The following is a 12,827-nucleotide window of genomic DNA, read 5'->3' as shown; positions in this document are numbered from 1 at the left end:
TTTACCGTATTTTGATTCCTGGAGAGCATGTTGTGAGATTAATGAAGTTGATTCAAGATCTCCCATTTGACTTGAATGGTCAAAATGAGACAGACTTTTGCTTCCTGCATCACCTACGGAACAGGGGTTGTTGGGAGGAGTGTATACATATGGCTGTTCCATTCTACAGAAAGAGCATCAATTATCCAGGCCTTTTGAATCCAGGACTGGTGAGAAAAAGGATGGGATTTGGGCATTGCACCTTGTTGCCAATAGGTCATTAGTTGATCCCATCAGGCACCTAATGAGTGACACCAAGGCATGAAGAGATCATTCCATTTGTATTAATTCTTTTTTGTGGGACAACAAGTCTGTCACAGATATGTCTAACTTGAATGTGGATTTATCACTGAGAACATCATGATAGAAAATACCAAACAATAATACAAAGGTCTGGGTACTTGGTTCCACTTTATTAAAAGATAAGTCATCAAAGTGGAGTTTTCTGACAGGATGAAACTCTATTTCTATTCATGTTCTCCAGCACTGCAATGCAAAGTTTTAAAAACAGTTTTCATCTTAAGAATACTGATGTGTAAACATTTGTCCTCACAGGGTCACACTCCTCAGTCATTCCAAAATGATAGGAGATTTGATCCTCCAAGTCCTCTGCATTTGCACCCATACCAATTATGCTTGCCAGAGATTGTACTTACAAAGGTATTCCCGACATGAGTCCAGATAGGTTTCCCTGCTGTTGATGTGCAACCTCATTGTGCAAATTGTGACAGCTGTTCCTTTGGTCAAATGCTTGGCCTCCATTTGAACCACAGAAATAATAAAATGGGAGCCCAAGACAACCTAGGATTAACATGTCTCCTGCTGCATTAGGCAAAACCCAGAAGGTGAAGAAATTCTCAGGCATATAAACAAGGAATCTACCATTGTACTAAATCAATTCTTGTTCCTGAGGAAGACATATTCTATTTACTTGAAAGTTGAATTCCAGATCAAAATGACTAAAATCTTAAAAGGGTATGAGGTCAGAGATGTCCATGTCAACAAGGACACAGAAAATGAGGAGGATGATATCATATCTTGCTCTAAAATATAACCTGCACTTTTGCAACCTGTTGCAATTATAGGCAAATCACAGGACTTCTGGAAGCTGTCAGTGGGGTCATGAAGGAACATTACTTGCAAGTCTAGACCGATTAGGAAGTGTGCTAAACATTATACCAAGTCCCCCAGATACCACCTGTCAGGTTCATATGTTGTCATGGCAAATCTTCCCCATCCAGCAATGAAAAATTGGAGCCTTCCCCCTACCATTTTCTGTGGTATGGGTGAGGGCATGAAAGTGTGTCATTTGAGATAGTGAGTTCCCATGGAAATGATGACAAAAATAATAATCCTTCCTTTGCTTCCTTGCCACTGGAAGAACTGTGGTTCTCAACAGGTGTAAATTCAGTAGGACTGCTTCCCAGTGGCTTGCGCTCATTGGTTGCCTTGCAAATGCCTCTGCTTTAGCTGAGACTGTGAGGCTGGAAAGATTTCTGTCAACCTGGTCATTAAAGAGATATGATTAAGGTTTGCAAGCATAGCGTGGCCTATGATGGTCTTTAAGGAAGGTGGAGGCAGAGAGAGCTGCATCTTGTTCCATCTGTTGTTAAGTCCATCACTGCTATTATGGAAATGGCCATAGTATGCTGGGCCTCTGTGTTATGAAATGGACCATTCTATAAACATGCTCCCATGCATTTCTTGTCAGATTCAGGATGGGAGAGGATAAGCTCAGTTCCACCTATTGAAGATCATAATAGATATTAGATGTAATGTTGATTGCACAATACTACGAATCAACTCATGGGTATCCAAATAGAAAACTGATGTATGAGGCTTGTAGAACCACCAACAACAATTCAAGAGAAGGCATATGCAAGAAATAACATCAACAGACACTTGGGATATATAACTGAAAATGAAAGCAGCCCAAATGTCAGTAACTTGTCAGGCTGTGGAAGTAATTGAAAGTAGATTCTTCTTTAGTCAACGATCACCTGATGTCAGAACTTTAGATCAGGAAGGTGATGTAGAAATGAGGACATAACTTAGATGGGAGTGGGTTGAAAACTTCAGCTCAAACCCCAAAGGATGACTTTCACTCATCATAGTAAAATCTCATAATGATGAGGGAACTTGAGAGCCAGTTTTCATAATTTTTGGATTATGGTAGTGAAAGCCAATGTCTTTTGTGCTACCTGCAAAGAAGTTGGAGAAAATGTTGAGGATGGTAGCTCATTACACTTACAGTATGTTATGAGATATAACAGTTCCAACTGAACAACCCCAGGTGGGTGGAGGGAGGTGTAGGGAAAATTGTATTCAGAACAAACAAAACCAGCTGTGATTGATGCGTTATGTAAAAGGTGTACTTTCTGTTAGGCTTAAAAGAAAACTGCACCTCTTGGCAACATGTGAGATTATGTTAATTCATATCTAGATCATATTTTGTATCTTTTATGATTTTTTCAAAATGTGGTACACATGGCTGAAACTGTGTCTGTTGGGACTAGATAACTCTTACCCCTGTCAAGTTCCAGCAGAGTTATCTCTTAAATGCAATGGAATACTTGGTTTTGTCATTGTCAAACTGACAATCTAACATTGTTCTTTATGACAGTGTGTGACATGTATGCTGAGGTAGGATAGAAAGTATATTTATTTTACAAAACATTAGCATTGAGGTATATAGAAAAACAATTGGTACCATGATACCTACAGGGAATAAAAGCAACACAGTGTATCCATAGAAATGCACACACGTGGTCGGCGTAGTTTGCCGTAGGAAAACAAATGGATGCGGAACATTTCTGGTCAAATACTGACAGTCTTTTAACACATTAACCCATAGGGACGACTTTACGGGGCAGGAGGTAGTAGCCTACTGCCGAGCTCTGTAGCATCATGGTCATGCATGATACACTAAAGTGGGTAGTATTATAGAAAGGTAGACAGATGTAGCTCTATAATGATACCAAATGATATGGAATATCTAGTTGCACTACAAAATATAGATAAAAAACCCTCATATTTTGGACCCGACTTTTTACTACCCAAACTTTGCCCGTGGTCGGAATCCAATTTTGTGTCCGGATTTTAGACTTTTTGGTCTCAGATCTAAGGCAAACCGGTATGAACTGCAAACAGACAGATAAGCCTTTGCAAAAAGTAGGATAAGATGGGCATTTGGAATAAAGAGTGGTCTCCATACAAAAATAATGGCTCTGTTTAGCAACAAAAAAAAAATATATAAAAAATCCAACTTTTACCCTTCTGCTCATGCGTGAGTCAAATAGCCAATGAAAAACGATGTTTCTAACACAACTAGGCAGTATGTTATTGAACGAGGACTGGGGGTTTGATGTTTTGGAGTCTATTCAGAAACAGCTTTCAAAATGTGTTTCCTACGAAAATGTCGAAAAGCTCCAGCAGTTAATGTGTTAAGAACAAAATGTATGAATGATAACTATAGCTATGACAAACATAGACTTATATTGCCTAATGGCATTATGTCATTGTAGTCAGCTCCAAGATTGGAATGCATGCAACATTTATGTAAACATAATGTAGTGGATTGTGGCTAAATATTGACTATTTTACCCGCAAAAAAGAAAAATCATGTAATAAAAAAAACTATCTTGTTCTTGTAAGGCATGTCAGAAACCAGGATAAAGAACACTCTAGGTACACTTGTAGATAGATCACTTGTGTCATGTAGGACATTCTGGTATTAGTAATTATAGGTAATTTATTATTCCTTCCCACTTTGATTTTAATTGTCCTGCTCTAATTGTCCATTTGTGTACACTTTCCTGCCTTGAAATTGTTCATGCAATTTATTTAGATAAGTTCTCTTGCATTCCCTTTTGTTGAAGTAGCATGGAATACAAACAAACAAGAGCAGTTTCTTTAAGTTAACATTACCCATTGACACTTGTATAAGCCCAATTATAGCCTACTATTGACTTTCAATTAATTCTATTTATTTCTGTCCAGCTGTTCTTGTGGAATTTCCATATTATGTCAAACATTACTGAGTGATAACCATTTTAGTCACATATTGCCCATTCCTTCCTTCAAGTCCACATTGTTCTTCAAAATTTGCATCCCTTCACAAGAATACAAATTGGCATGGGATCGTATATGCATGTTAATAGCAGGCTACACTCTGCATACCAGCATTGTACAGACATCAAAATGACATCACTCTTGAGGTCTCCAATACATATAGAAGCCTGAATTTTAGGTTCTCACTTTAACAATAATGTATTTTTGCACTTAAGTTAATACATGTGTTCATGAACTCATCTAAATTACATGGATAATATATAGGAGGAAATAAAAATACCACACCTTATGTATATCATTCAGTTATCTCAATTACACCAGACATAGCATTTGAAGAAATAAAAACTCACATTCTCAGTGATTGGTTATGAAAATAAAGAGAAGATTTGTGAAGTATCACATCTAACAGGGGCTTTTCCTAGAAGGTGACGCTACAAAAACCAGCTCAAAATGGCTGATGTTTACAGAATGAATCAAAAGGCACTTCCATAAGAATGGCGTAGAGGCATCAAAAGGCACTTTATGCAAATTTGGAAGAGGCATCCAAAGACGCTTCCATGAGAATGGAGTAGAGGTGTTCAAAGGTGCTTGTATGCGAATTTGGCAGAGGCATCCAAAGGTGCTTCCATGCAAATGGAGTAGAAGTGTCCTAAGGCGCTTGCATGAAGTAAAGGGTTATTTATGCCAACAAGGCTGTTGCTTACATGTTCAAACATGAGTCAAACAAAATTCAGAAACTGTTTTAATGGCCAGAAAATATAAGATCATTTGCACATGCATACTAATGTGTCAGCAAAGATATTTTGCCTATGCTTAGTGGTCTGTAGTGAAATCTTGCTCACAAGATTCCCAGATGGACATATGGAGGAATCAGCATGACCAAATCATTCATATTGTACAACTCTGAGAGTTGTATGACTTTGGGATCCAAAGAAATTGTCTATAATCAAATAAACAACAAATTCCACAGAACACTATTACCCCATTGCTCTGTTGTACTATAATCCAAACAAAAACCTGGATAAAAAAATTGCTAGTGCATGAAAATTCAGCCAATATGAAGTACTTTGCCTATGGTGATTACACCAATCAAATTTCCCAGTTGTACCTACAAAAGTCAAAACAGAAAAGCTAAATCTGAATACAAACATAAATACCAGAACATATAAAATAGGGCACTGTCACCTACTTTGCCAGTGATATGGAGTACCTCCTAGATGCATGCAACCATCAAGTTTCAACTTTGTAAAAGTGAGCCAGAGTAATAGAACTGGATGCAAAAACTTAGCAACGGGAACATAAAAAGGTCATTGTAACCTACTTTGCCTGTGGCAATTACTATCTTCCAAGATGAATACACTCACCTACTTTCATGACTGTATGTAAAACTGTGTCAGAAAAACACAAAAACTTAATGTGGACACTAAATCCATCACAAGACTGTTACTTATGTCTTTGCTGGCAAGACAAAAAAAATGATTTTTTTTTAAAAAACTGTTTACCAAACTTTAAACATGTCGTGATAGCAGAAGGACATGCAATAAATGTAACAGCGTAATGGTAATGACCCTTTAGTTTAATTAATTATCACTTTAAAGTAAGACATGAATGGTACCATCTGCTGGTTTTGCTTCTGGCAGAACTCCCTCTTTAAGGCTTTCATCCTGCGGTCTGTAGCTCCTAAATACAGGTCTGAAATCACAAAATAGACAGAAATTATACCAAATGACTAAAATATGGCTAAACTCTATCAAGGCAACAGTTTTTATGACGCTATAAAAATGAAATATGAATTACCCGTTACCATAGCCAATGAATATTTTAATTTAATACTGTATCCCAGTATTATAACATTGACTAACCATTCCAATGGATGTAAATGAATATTAAGACTTGAGAATCCTGAATATATCAATTCACTAATTCCCTCCTTTATATATTATGTAATTATGAAGAACTGAAATAATCTCAAGTATTCTTCAGACAGTAAAACACAAAAAATCTGGTAACAAAAATGTTTTCTTTTATGTGTCAAGTTCAATAAAAAATCATTGTCCTGGCCTATGACCTTGAACCTGATATCTTGGATAAAATAGTCAATGAACTTATCTTGAACATACTTATTAGTTACCCATATACAATGTATTAAATTTAATTTCTAAGAATAATAAACAGTTATTTAACTGGTATCATTCAAGATATTCTTCAGAAATATCCACAAACTGGGCTTGATAAAAAAATCCATCTACACTTGTTTGTTATCACACAAGTAATACACCATATAACAATCCAAGTCAAAACCTCTGACCTTGAAATCTGTATCATAGCAGACATGTTAGTGGACATATCTGCACCAGTTTCATTCTGGACCAATTAAATATTACAATATTTGTTTTTGTGATCAATCCCTTAACAAAGCCATAATTCTTTCCAGAGGACAGGCATTTTTAGATCTTTACAGTAGTCACCATGCTGGTGGTCAGATCACCCCCGTTTTCACTAAGGATTTTAGATGGTTACTGTAGTTGCCATGTTGGAGGTCAGATCAGCCACATTTTCATCCAGGAGTCATGAAATAAATATTAAACTGACCAGTTTGATAAGCAAAATAATGTAATGGCTGTACTAAGATGAACAGACGAAGAGATTTCTTACCAGGCATGTCTCACCACATGTATGGATTTCAATAGCAATAACACCGATTAAGCAATAATTAATACAAACTTTTACAATAAATATACAATCAACTGATCCAGAAAAATCAAATAACTTTATTACAGAACAAGAAAATGATCTTACTCATCTCAGTCATTATGTATTATAACTCCACAGATAAATGATTTAAGGTAATGCCACCATGTGAGACGAGGGAGAAGATCTCTCATTATGACATTATCAACACTTTGCTGGTTTTAAAAACATATAAACAATACCAGTCTCTAAACTGAACCATTCGTGTCCATGACTGCTCATCCTTTAAAGCTAAATTGTTTTAATTATGATGTTGGATTGTGACAAGCAGATGAATTTGTTTTATAGTCTTCAGAACATGAATGCACTTTATAAATCGAAAACAAGAGTCCCTTGAATGGACTGATGCTCTAGTGGCCAAAAAGAATTTGAAGGAATTCAAGATCAAACCTTTTGAAGCCACCTCTGATATTCTTATGCAATAACAAGATTCTCAAATTAGCTGCTCTGTAGACATAATGGATGTCAGATTGGCACCATTTTCATTCAGGACCAACACAACCTCATTTATGACGAACAAAGCATCATAAGAAATCTTCTGGCAGATATCAGATTTGCACACTTTCCATTACGGTAATAAGCAACCAAACATCATCAGAAGTCATTTGGTGAAAAGCAAAAATTTTTTTTATTCATAAGATCACCCATTAAGGACCAGAGGCATTAGCAAGATTTTCAAAATGGCCACTGTAGCAGCCATACTGGATGTCAGATCAGCATCATTTCATCTACAATCAATGGAATATCATAAGATTTATTTTAGTGAAGAGCCCATATTGACATGAACATCCAGTCTGAAGAAGTAGCCAAATTTTGATTTTAAAGCTGGTCACTTTTGTAGCCATATTGGTTGCACAAGTGGCACCATTTTCATTTCAAACCAACTAAACATAAGAATTCTTGTCAAAACCTTATGGCAACAATACTTTTCTTTCAGGAGAAGCAGCATTAAGATTTTCAGGATGGCCACTGCAGTGGTCATATATGACAACAAACCGGCACCAGTTTCGTTTTGACAAATTAGATATCGCAAGAAATCCTATAGTGAAAACTTCGTGTCAATATGACTCTCCATTCAGAAGCAGCAATAACAAGATTTTTCAAGATGGCTGCTGTAGTGGCCATATTGGATTCAGATCAGTACAATTTTCATTCAGGATAAGAATTCTTCTAAAGAAAACTTAATGTCATTAAGACTTTCCATTGTTGAGCTGCAATAAGACAAGTCTTTTAGTTAAACCCTTGTGTCAATACGATTTTCTAGTCAGGCTTGGTCACAATAACAAGGCTTTTAAGATGGCTGTTGAAGTGGTCATACTGGACACCAGATAAGCACCATTTTCATCCAGGACCAACTAGACAACATAAGGTCCTTTAGCGAAAACCCCATGTTGATATGAGCATCCTTTCTGGTGGATTAGTGATAACAAGACTTTCAAGACAGCCACCAAAGCATCCATACGGGATGCCATATTGGCAGCATTTAGGACCAACCTGATATAAACATAAGTCTTTTATTGAAAACCCCATGCCGATATGACACTCCATTCAAGAAAAGTGGCAATAGCAAGAGTTTCAACATGTATGAATGTGAGCATGTGTAAACTTTCATATCAATCCTACAAGAAGTTTTATAAGTAGCAATAATTGCTAATAATTCATCAATTAACAAATGGATGGATGATGGATGAAAAACCATCCCATAAGCTCTTCTAATCTACAACCAGCTGATCAAAAAATGACAACCATAGAAAGTTTGAAACCAAATTTTGAGAAATTTCTAATTACAACATCTAAATAATGAACAATAATGCAAACAAACAGGGCCTTCTCAATTTTCTTCCATTGTATCATCACCTAAGTTCTCCTGATAGCTGTCCTGCTTGATTTATTTTGTAGTATTCGTTTGATGGAAGTAACTTTAATCATTTTCAGATGTCTGTGTTGATGTTTTAAAGTTGTTATGAATAATTCATTTAATTTTATTGTTAGATTTTGATATTTTTTTTTTGTTATATCCTATGGGTAATGAAACACTGTATCTAGTTGCTGACCTTGTTTCAAAATCAGTGACAGTTATGGTAAACAATTTTTTTTAAAAAAAATCTTTCTCAGAGTTAGAATTATCAAGATGAGTGAAGGTCATACGTGGACTACCTGATGCTTATGACGTGTTATATGGTAACAAACTCATATTTACTTCTAGAAGAATGAACCCTGACCCTCATCTGAGGATCTGTTTTGCATCTTAATTCGTCGTATAACTGATGTTTTAATAAAGGTTTGTTAGTTGGGCTTTAAAACACTTGACACATTAAATTGTATTATGCTGTGACCAGTTTGGGCTGAATTTTCTTTTCTTCAAATTACTGAATTCAGGTGATTATTTTCTCTGTAAGTATAAAAATTCTCTGATATAATTCTTGGACAAAGAGATTCACTGGAAATTATACTGAATTAAAAACTGAATAATATTTTCTGTGATTCAACAAGAGACTGTTGACACATCTGCACCTTGAAGGTTATTACAGATGTCACTACCTTCCATCTTGAATTTCATCGGGATTCAAACTGAGATTTACTTAGAACTTTTCATCGATAGGACTTGTGATTATAAATATTGGATTTTTTAAAAATTTAATTTGCAATACCATTGTTCTTTTATCTTATTTTTCACTTAATATTTTAGGGAAATAAATTATTTAAATTTTACGAAGCTTGTTGTCTTCACTCTTTTCTGTTACATATTTTAAGAGCATAGACTCGTAACAAAGTGTTTGTCATTTGTCATTCATTTTATTTCCTATTAAACCTAGTTTATCTGCATGTGCATTGTGTGTATGCATATGTGTGTGCCAAGGCTCTAGAAATGACTGTATACACTGGACATGTCCAATATTCAAATTGACTGCAAAATGCCCCTATCAGACATTCATACATGCAATGGTAGTTACAAATGTAAATCGTATTCTTTTTTTTAATTTTATCTTCACAAATGTAAAATACATCAACAAAGCAGGCTAAGGGGCTCAATCTATACTGGTATGTATACTGGTCCGCACTGAACAGAATCTCTACTTCAAATATTATCGATCATCATCACCTCATTCACATCTCTGATTCATCTGACATCTGTCTCATAACTTAACGAGCATGCTTTGAGATCAACTGCATAACTTGCATTCGCTGACAGTGACAGTAGGTGCTGATTAAGAATTTTTCGATGAAATAAGATTTAAATATGTAAGACAATTCTAAGCAAATAAAACACAATGAAAATGTCATATCTAACTAATGCGACATTTGCCATAAGTTTGCAGCCCTGGAGTGTTGCTGTACAAGTCTGGACTGCTGTTTTGGTGTTGGTTTTCTTTACCTTTTATTAGCTGAAACCTTATGACAGAAATTTCTGAGATAGGAAAGCAGGGATCGTCCTGGGCTTCGCCAATGTCGCAAATTGCAATTTTTTTTCCTTATTGGCGACAAAAATATCCCATCTGGCGATTTTTTTGGTGACATACTTTTTGGTTATTTAATTTGTATATACAATCATGGATTTGGACTGGATAAATTAAAAGGCAGAACGAAAGGAAGCCATAAACTTGACTAAGCAATGTATTGGAATCAATCTGTTACACAAACGATCCTTTGTTCTTATTGACAACCCCATCTTTACAGTGCATTGTTACATCATAATCTGCTTATGCTGACATCTGGGCTGAGGACTGTATGCTGCGATACAGTCAATCATGCTACCGCACTATACCTACAACTGACCGACTTCTGAGGACGCGAATAGAACAGATACAATTAATTGTATTGCTAATCCTTCTGTTTTTTTTTATACATATACCAATACAATAGTTTTGCTGAACCTTCATAGAAAACTGATATCCTTTGAAGTACCGACTACTGTGTATAAATACAAAGCAAATGGAAAAAATCTCAATCACAATTACATCTGTCGCCAGTGCAGCATTTTACTCATTGATCTTTTCCTTTTGCCATCAGTCCCGTGTTACGGCTGCAGAGACTTAAACTCTGCAACAAGAAATAGCAAAAAAAAAAAAAAAAACAGTTTTGCATAATTAATAATAATTATTTATTTCTCAAAATACAGGAGTGAAAGAATCCCTAAATTGGGTGTGAATTTATGCTTATATATACGGTCCAGTATTGCCAGGTGTTGACTCGTGTACGTTTCATTCGTGGGAATGGAGATCCTATTTTTCTTGTCAAGAAAATTTATACAGCATTCAGTGATCATTCTTGGGAGTTAGGAAGCAACTCACTACAAGCTTTGTGAAGCTAGCCATGGGGGGGGGGGGTGCTGCTGAGAGACTACTAGTGTCACCTGTCAGCACTGTAGACTGTGAAAGTGGATTCCGTATGATGAACCTCATAAAAACTGACATCAGAAATAAGCTCTGCATCTCATCTCTCGAGAATTTAATGAGAATCAGCATGTTCAGATGTGAAAAATTAGACTTTGAAACTGCATTCAACAAGTGGGCAGCCCTAAAATCACGACGGATCTTCATGTAACACTTTGTAACATTTTGTTAATGCTTGTTGTAATTAAAGTATTAACTAACCCATCTTTTGTAATTTTCATTGCCTGTTACATTAATAGACTAAATTAACACTTGGAAAAATGTACACTACTTGTTTTGGCGACACTTTTTGAAAATTGGCGACAAAATATTGAGGTTGGCGATTTTTTTTGCGACAGCTTTTTAAACGCCAGGACCATCCCTGGGAAAGGCAATGTAAAAGCTTGGTTACTATAACATGCACTTACCATATCATTTTAGAAAAAAATACATCCAATGGAGAAAAAAAAAAAGACTAAAAAGTACAAAAATTTTCACTGAAATATTTTAATACATGAGGAAAAAATGTATGAAACCGCATGAAAAAAACTTTTAAAAATTCACATCTTTAAATATTATGGAAACAGAAATGACACAAATGGTAGCTACAATGTTGTAACATCAACATGTTTGAGGCTTACAAATAATCCTACACCTTGCAATGGAGCAAATAACACTAATGTCAAAAAAAAAATCACGACAAGAGTAAAACTCAACGCAAGCAGAGTCATGCTTTTCTAGGAAGTTTAGCTAATGATAAAATTAATAAGTCTCTAGTATGTTTACAGTAGCCAAAGGGTACTCTATTGGTCGAGTTGTCAATGGCTCTTGTCTTACAGATCACTGACATCTCAACTCTGCCAGCATCAGTTTGAGATGGGTATGCGAGAAGCTTGCCAGTAGCTTCCTTTAACCTGATGGTCCTTCCTCCACCAGTTATAATGGCCACCATGTACAGCACATCCTGTGCTGAAACACTGCACTAAACCCACAAAACTGTACAACCACAGTAACTGTACTTTAACCACCATGATATATAATGAGATTATTGCAGTAACTCACTTTCTAAATAAGACTTTGTATACCACATCTGAATACCTGATTATACGCTATTCAATGCATGCCATATCTGCTATGATCCATTTACATTTCCTTATATGGCAAACTTTAAACCAAGGCTAAAAATGGAAGCAGTCTGTAGATGAAATAATGTGGTCAATGATCCAAAAGAAAAAGTTGTATGAAGAAGATACACACTATTTAACTCGCACTTCTACAGTGGAATTCAGCAATACTGTTATTAAATATGACTATTAGATTCGTTAAAGGATACAAATGTGATATCTTCAAACTTTCTGACAATATGCTGAAAATGCTCCATGTGTGAATCACTGATCCATTGATACATATAGGAACTTTAAGTACCCAATCCACGAATATAGCTTATATTAGCAAAAGGAAAAATGACAGCTTGCAAATAATTAAGCTCATAAATATTTTCAATGATGAATAAATTAGGTAGACAGAGTTGAACACTCTCTATGGTGACATTAATACTGTAGCTGTTTTCAATATAATACAAGCTTTAAAATT

The 12,827-nt window shown here is 35.6% G+C and overlaps 1 protein-coding gene across 1 annotated transcript in view; it reads right to left on the bottom strand.

Moving 5' to 3' along the window:
• LOC149781588 (coiled-coil domain-containing protein 12-like) overlaps positions 1 to 12,827 on the bottom strand; it is a 34,258-nt gene that overhangs the window by 19,028 nt on the left and 2,403 nt on the right. The window contains exon 2 of the mRNA XM_089935639.1: positions 5,726 to 5,802. Coding sequence (XP_089791765.1) covers positions 5,726 to 5,802 — 77 coding nt within the window. The remainder of the gene's footprint in view (positions 1 to 5,725; positions 5,803 to 12,827) is intronic.

The sequence above is a fragment of the Sinohyriopsis cumingii genome, chromosome 15, assembly GCF_028554795.1.
Source record: "Sinohyriopsis cumingii isolate HCF-2022 chromosome 15, ASM2855479v2, whole genome shotgun sequence".
In the NCBI taxonomy this organism is placed as follows: Eukaryota; Metazoa; Mollusca; class Bivalvia; order Unionida; family Unionidae; genus Sinohyriopsis; species Sinohyriopsis cumingii.
This window is presented reverse-complemented; position numbering and strand designations above follow the sequence as displayed.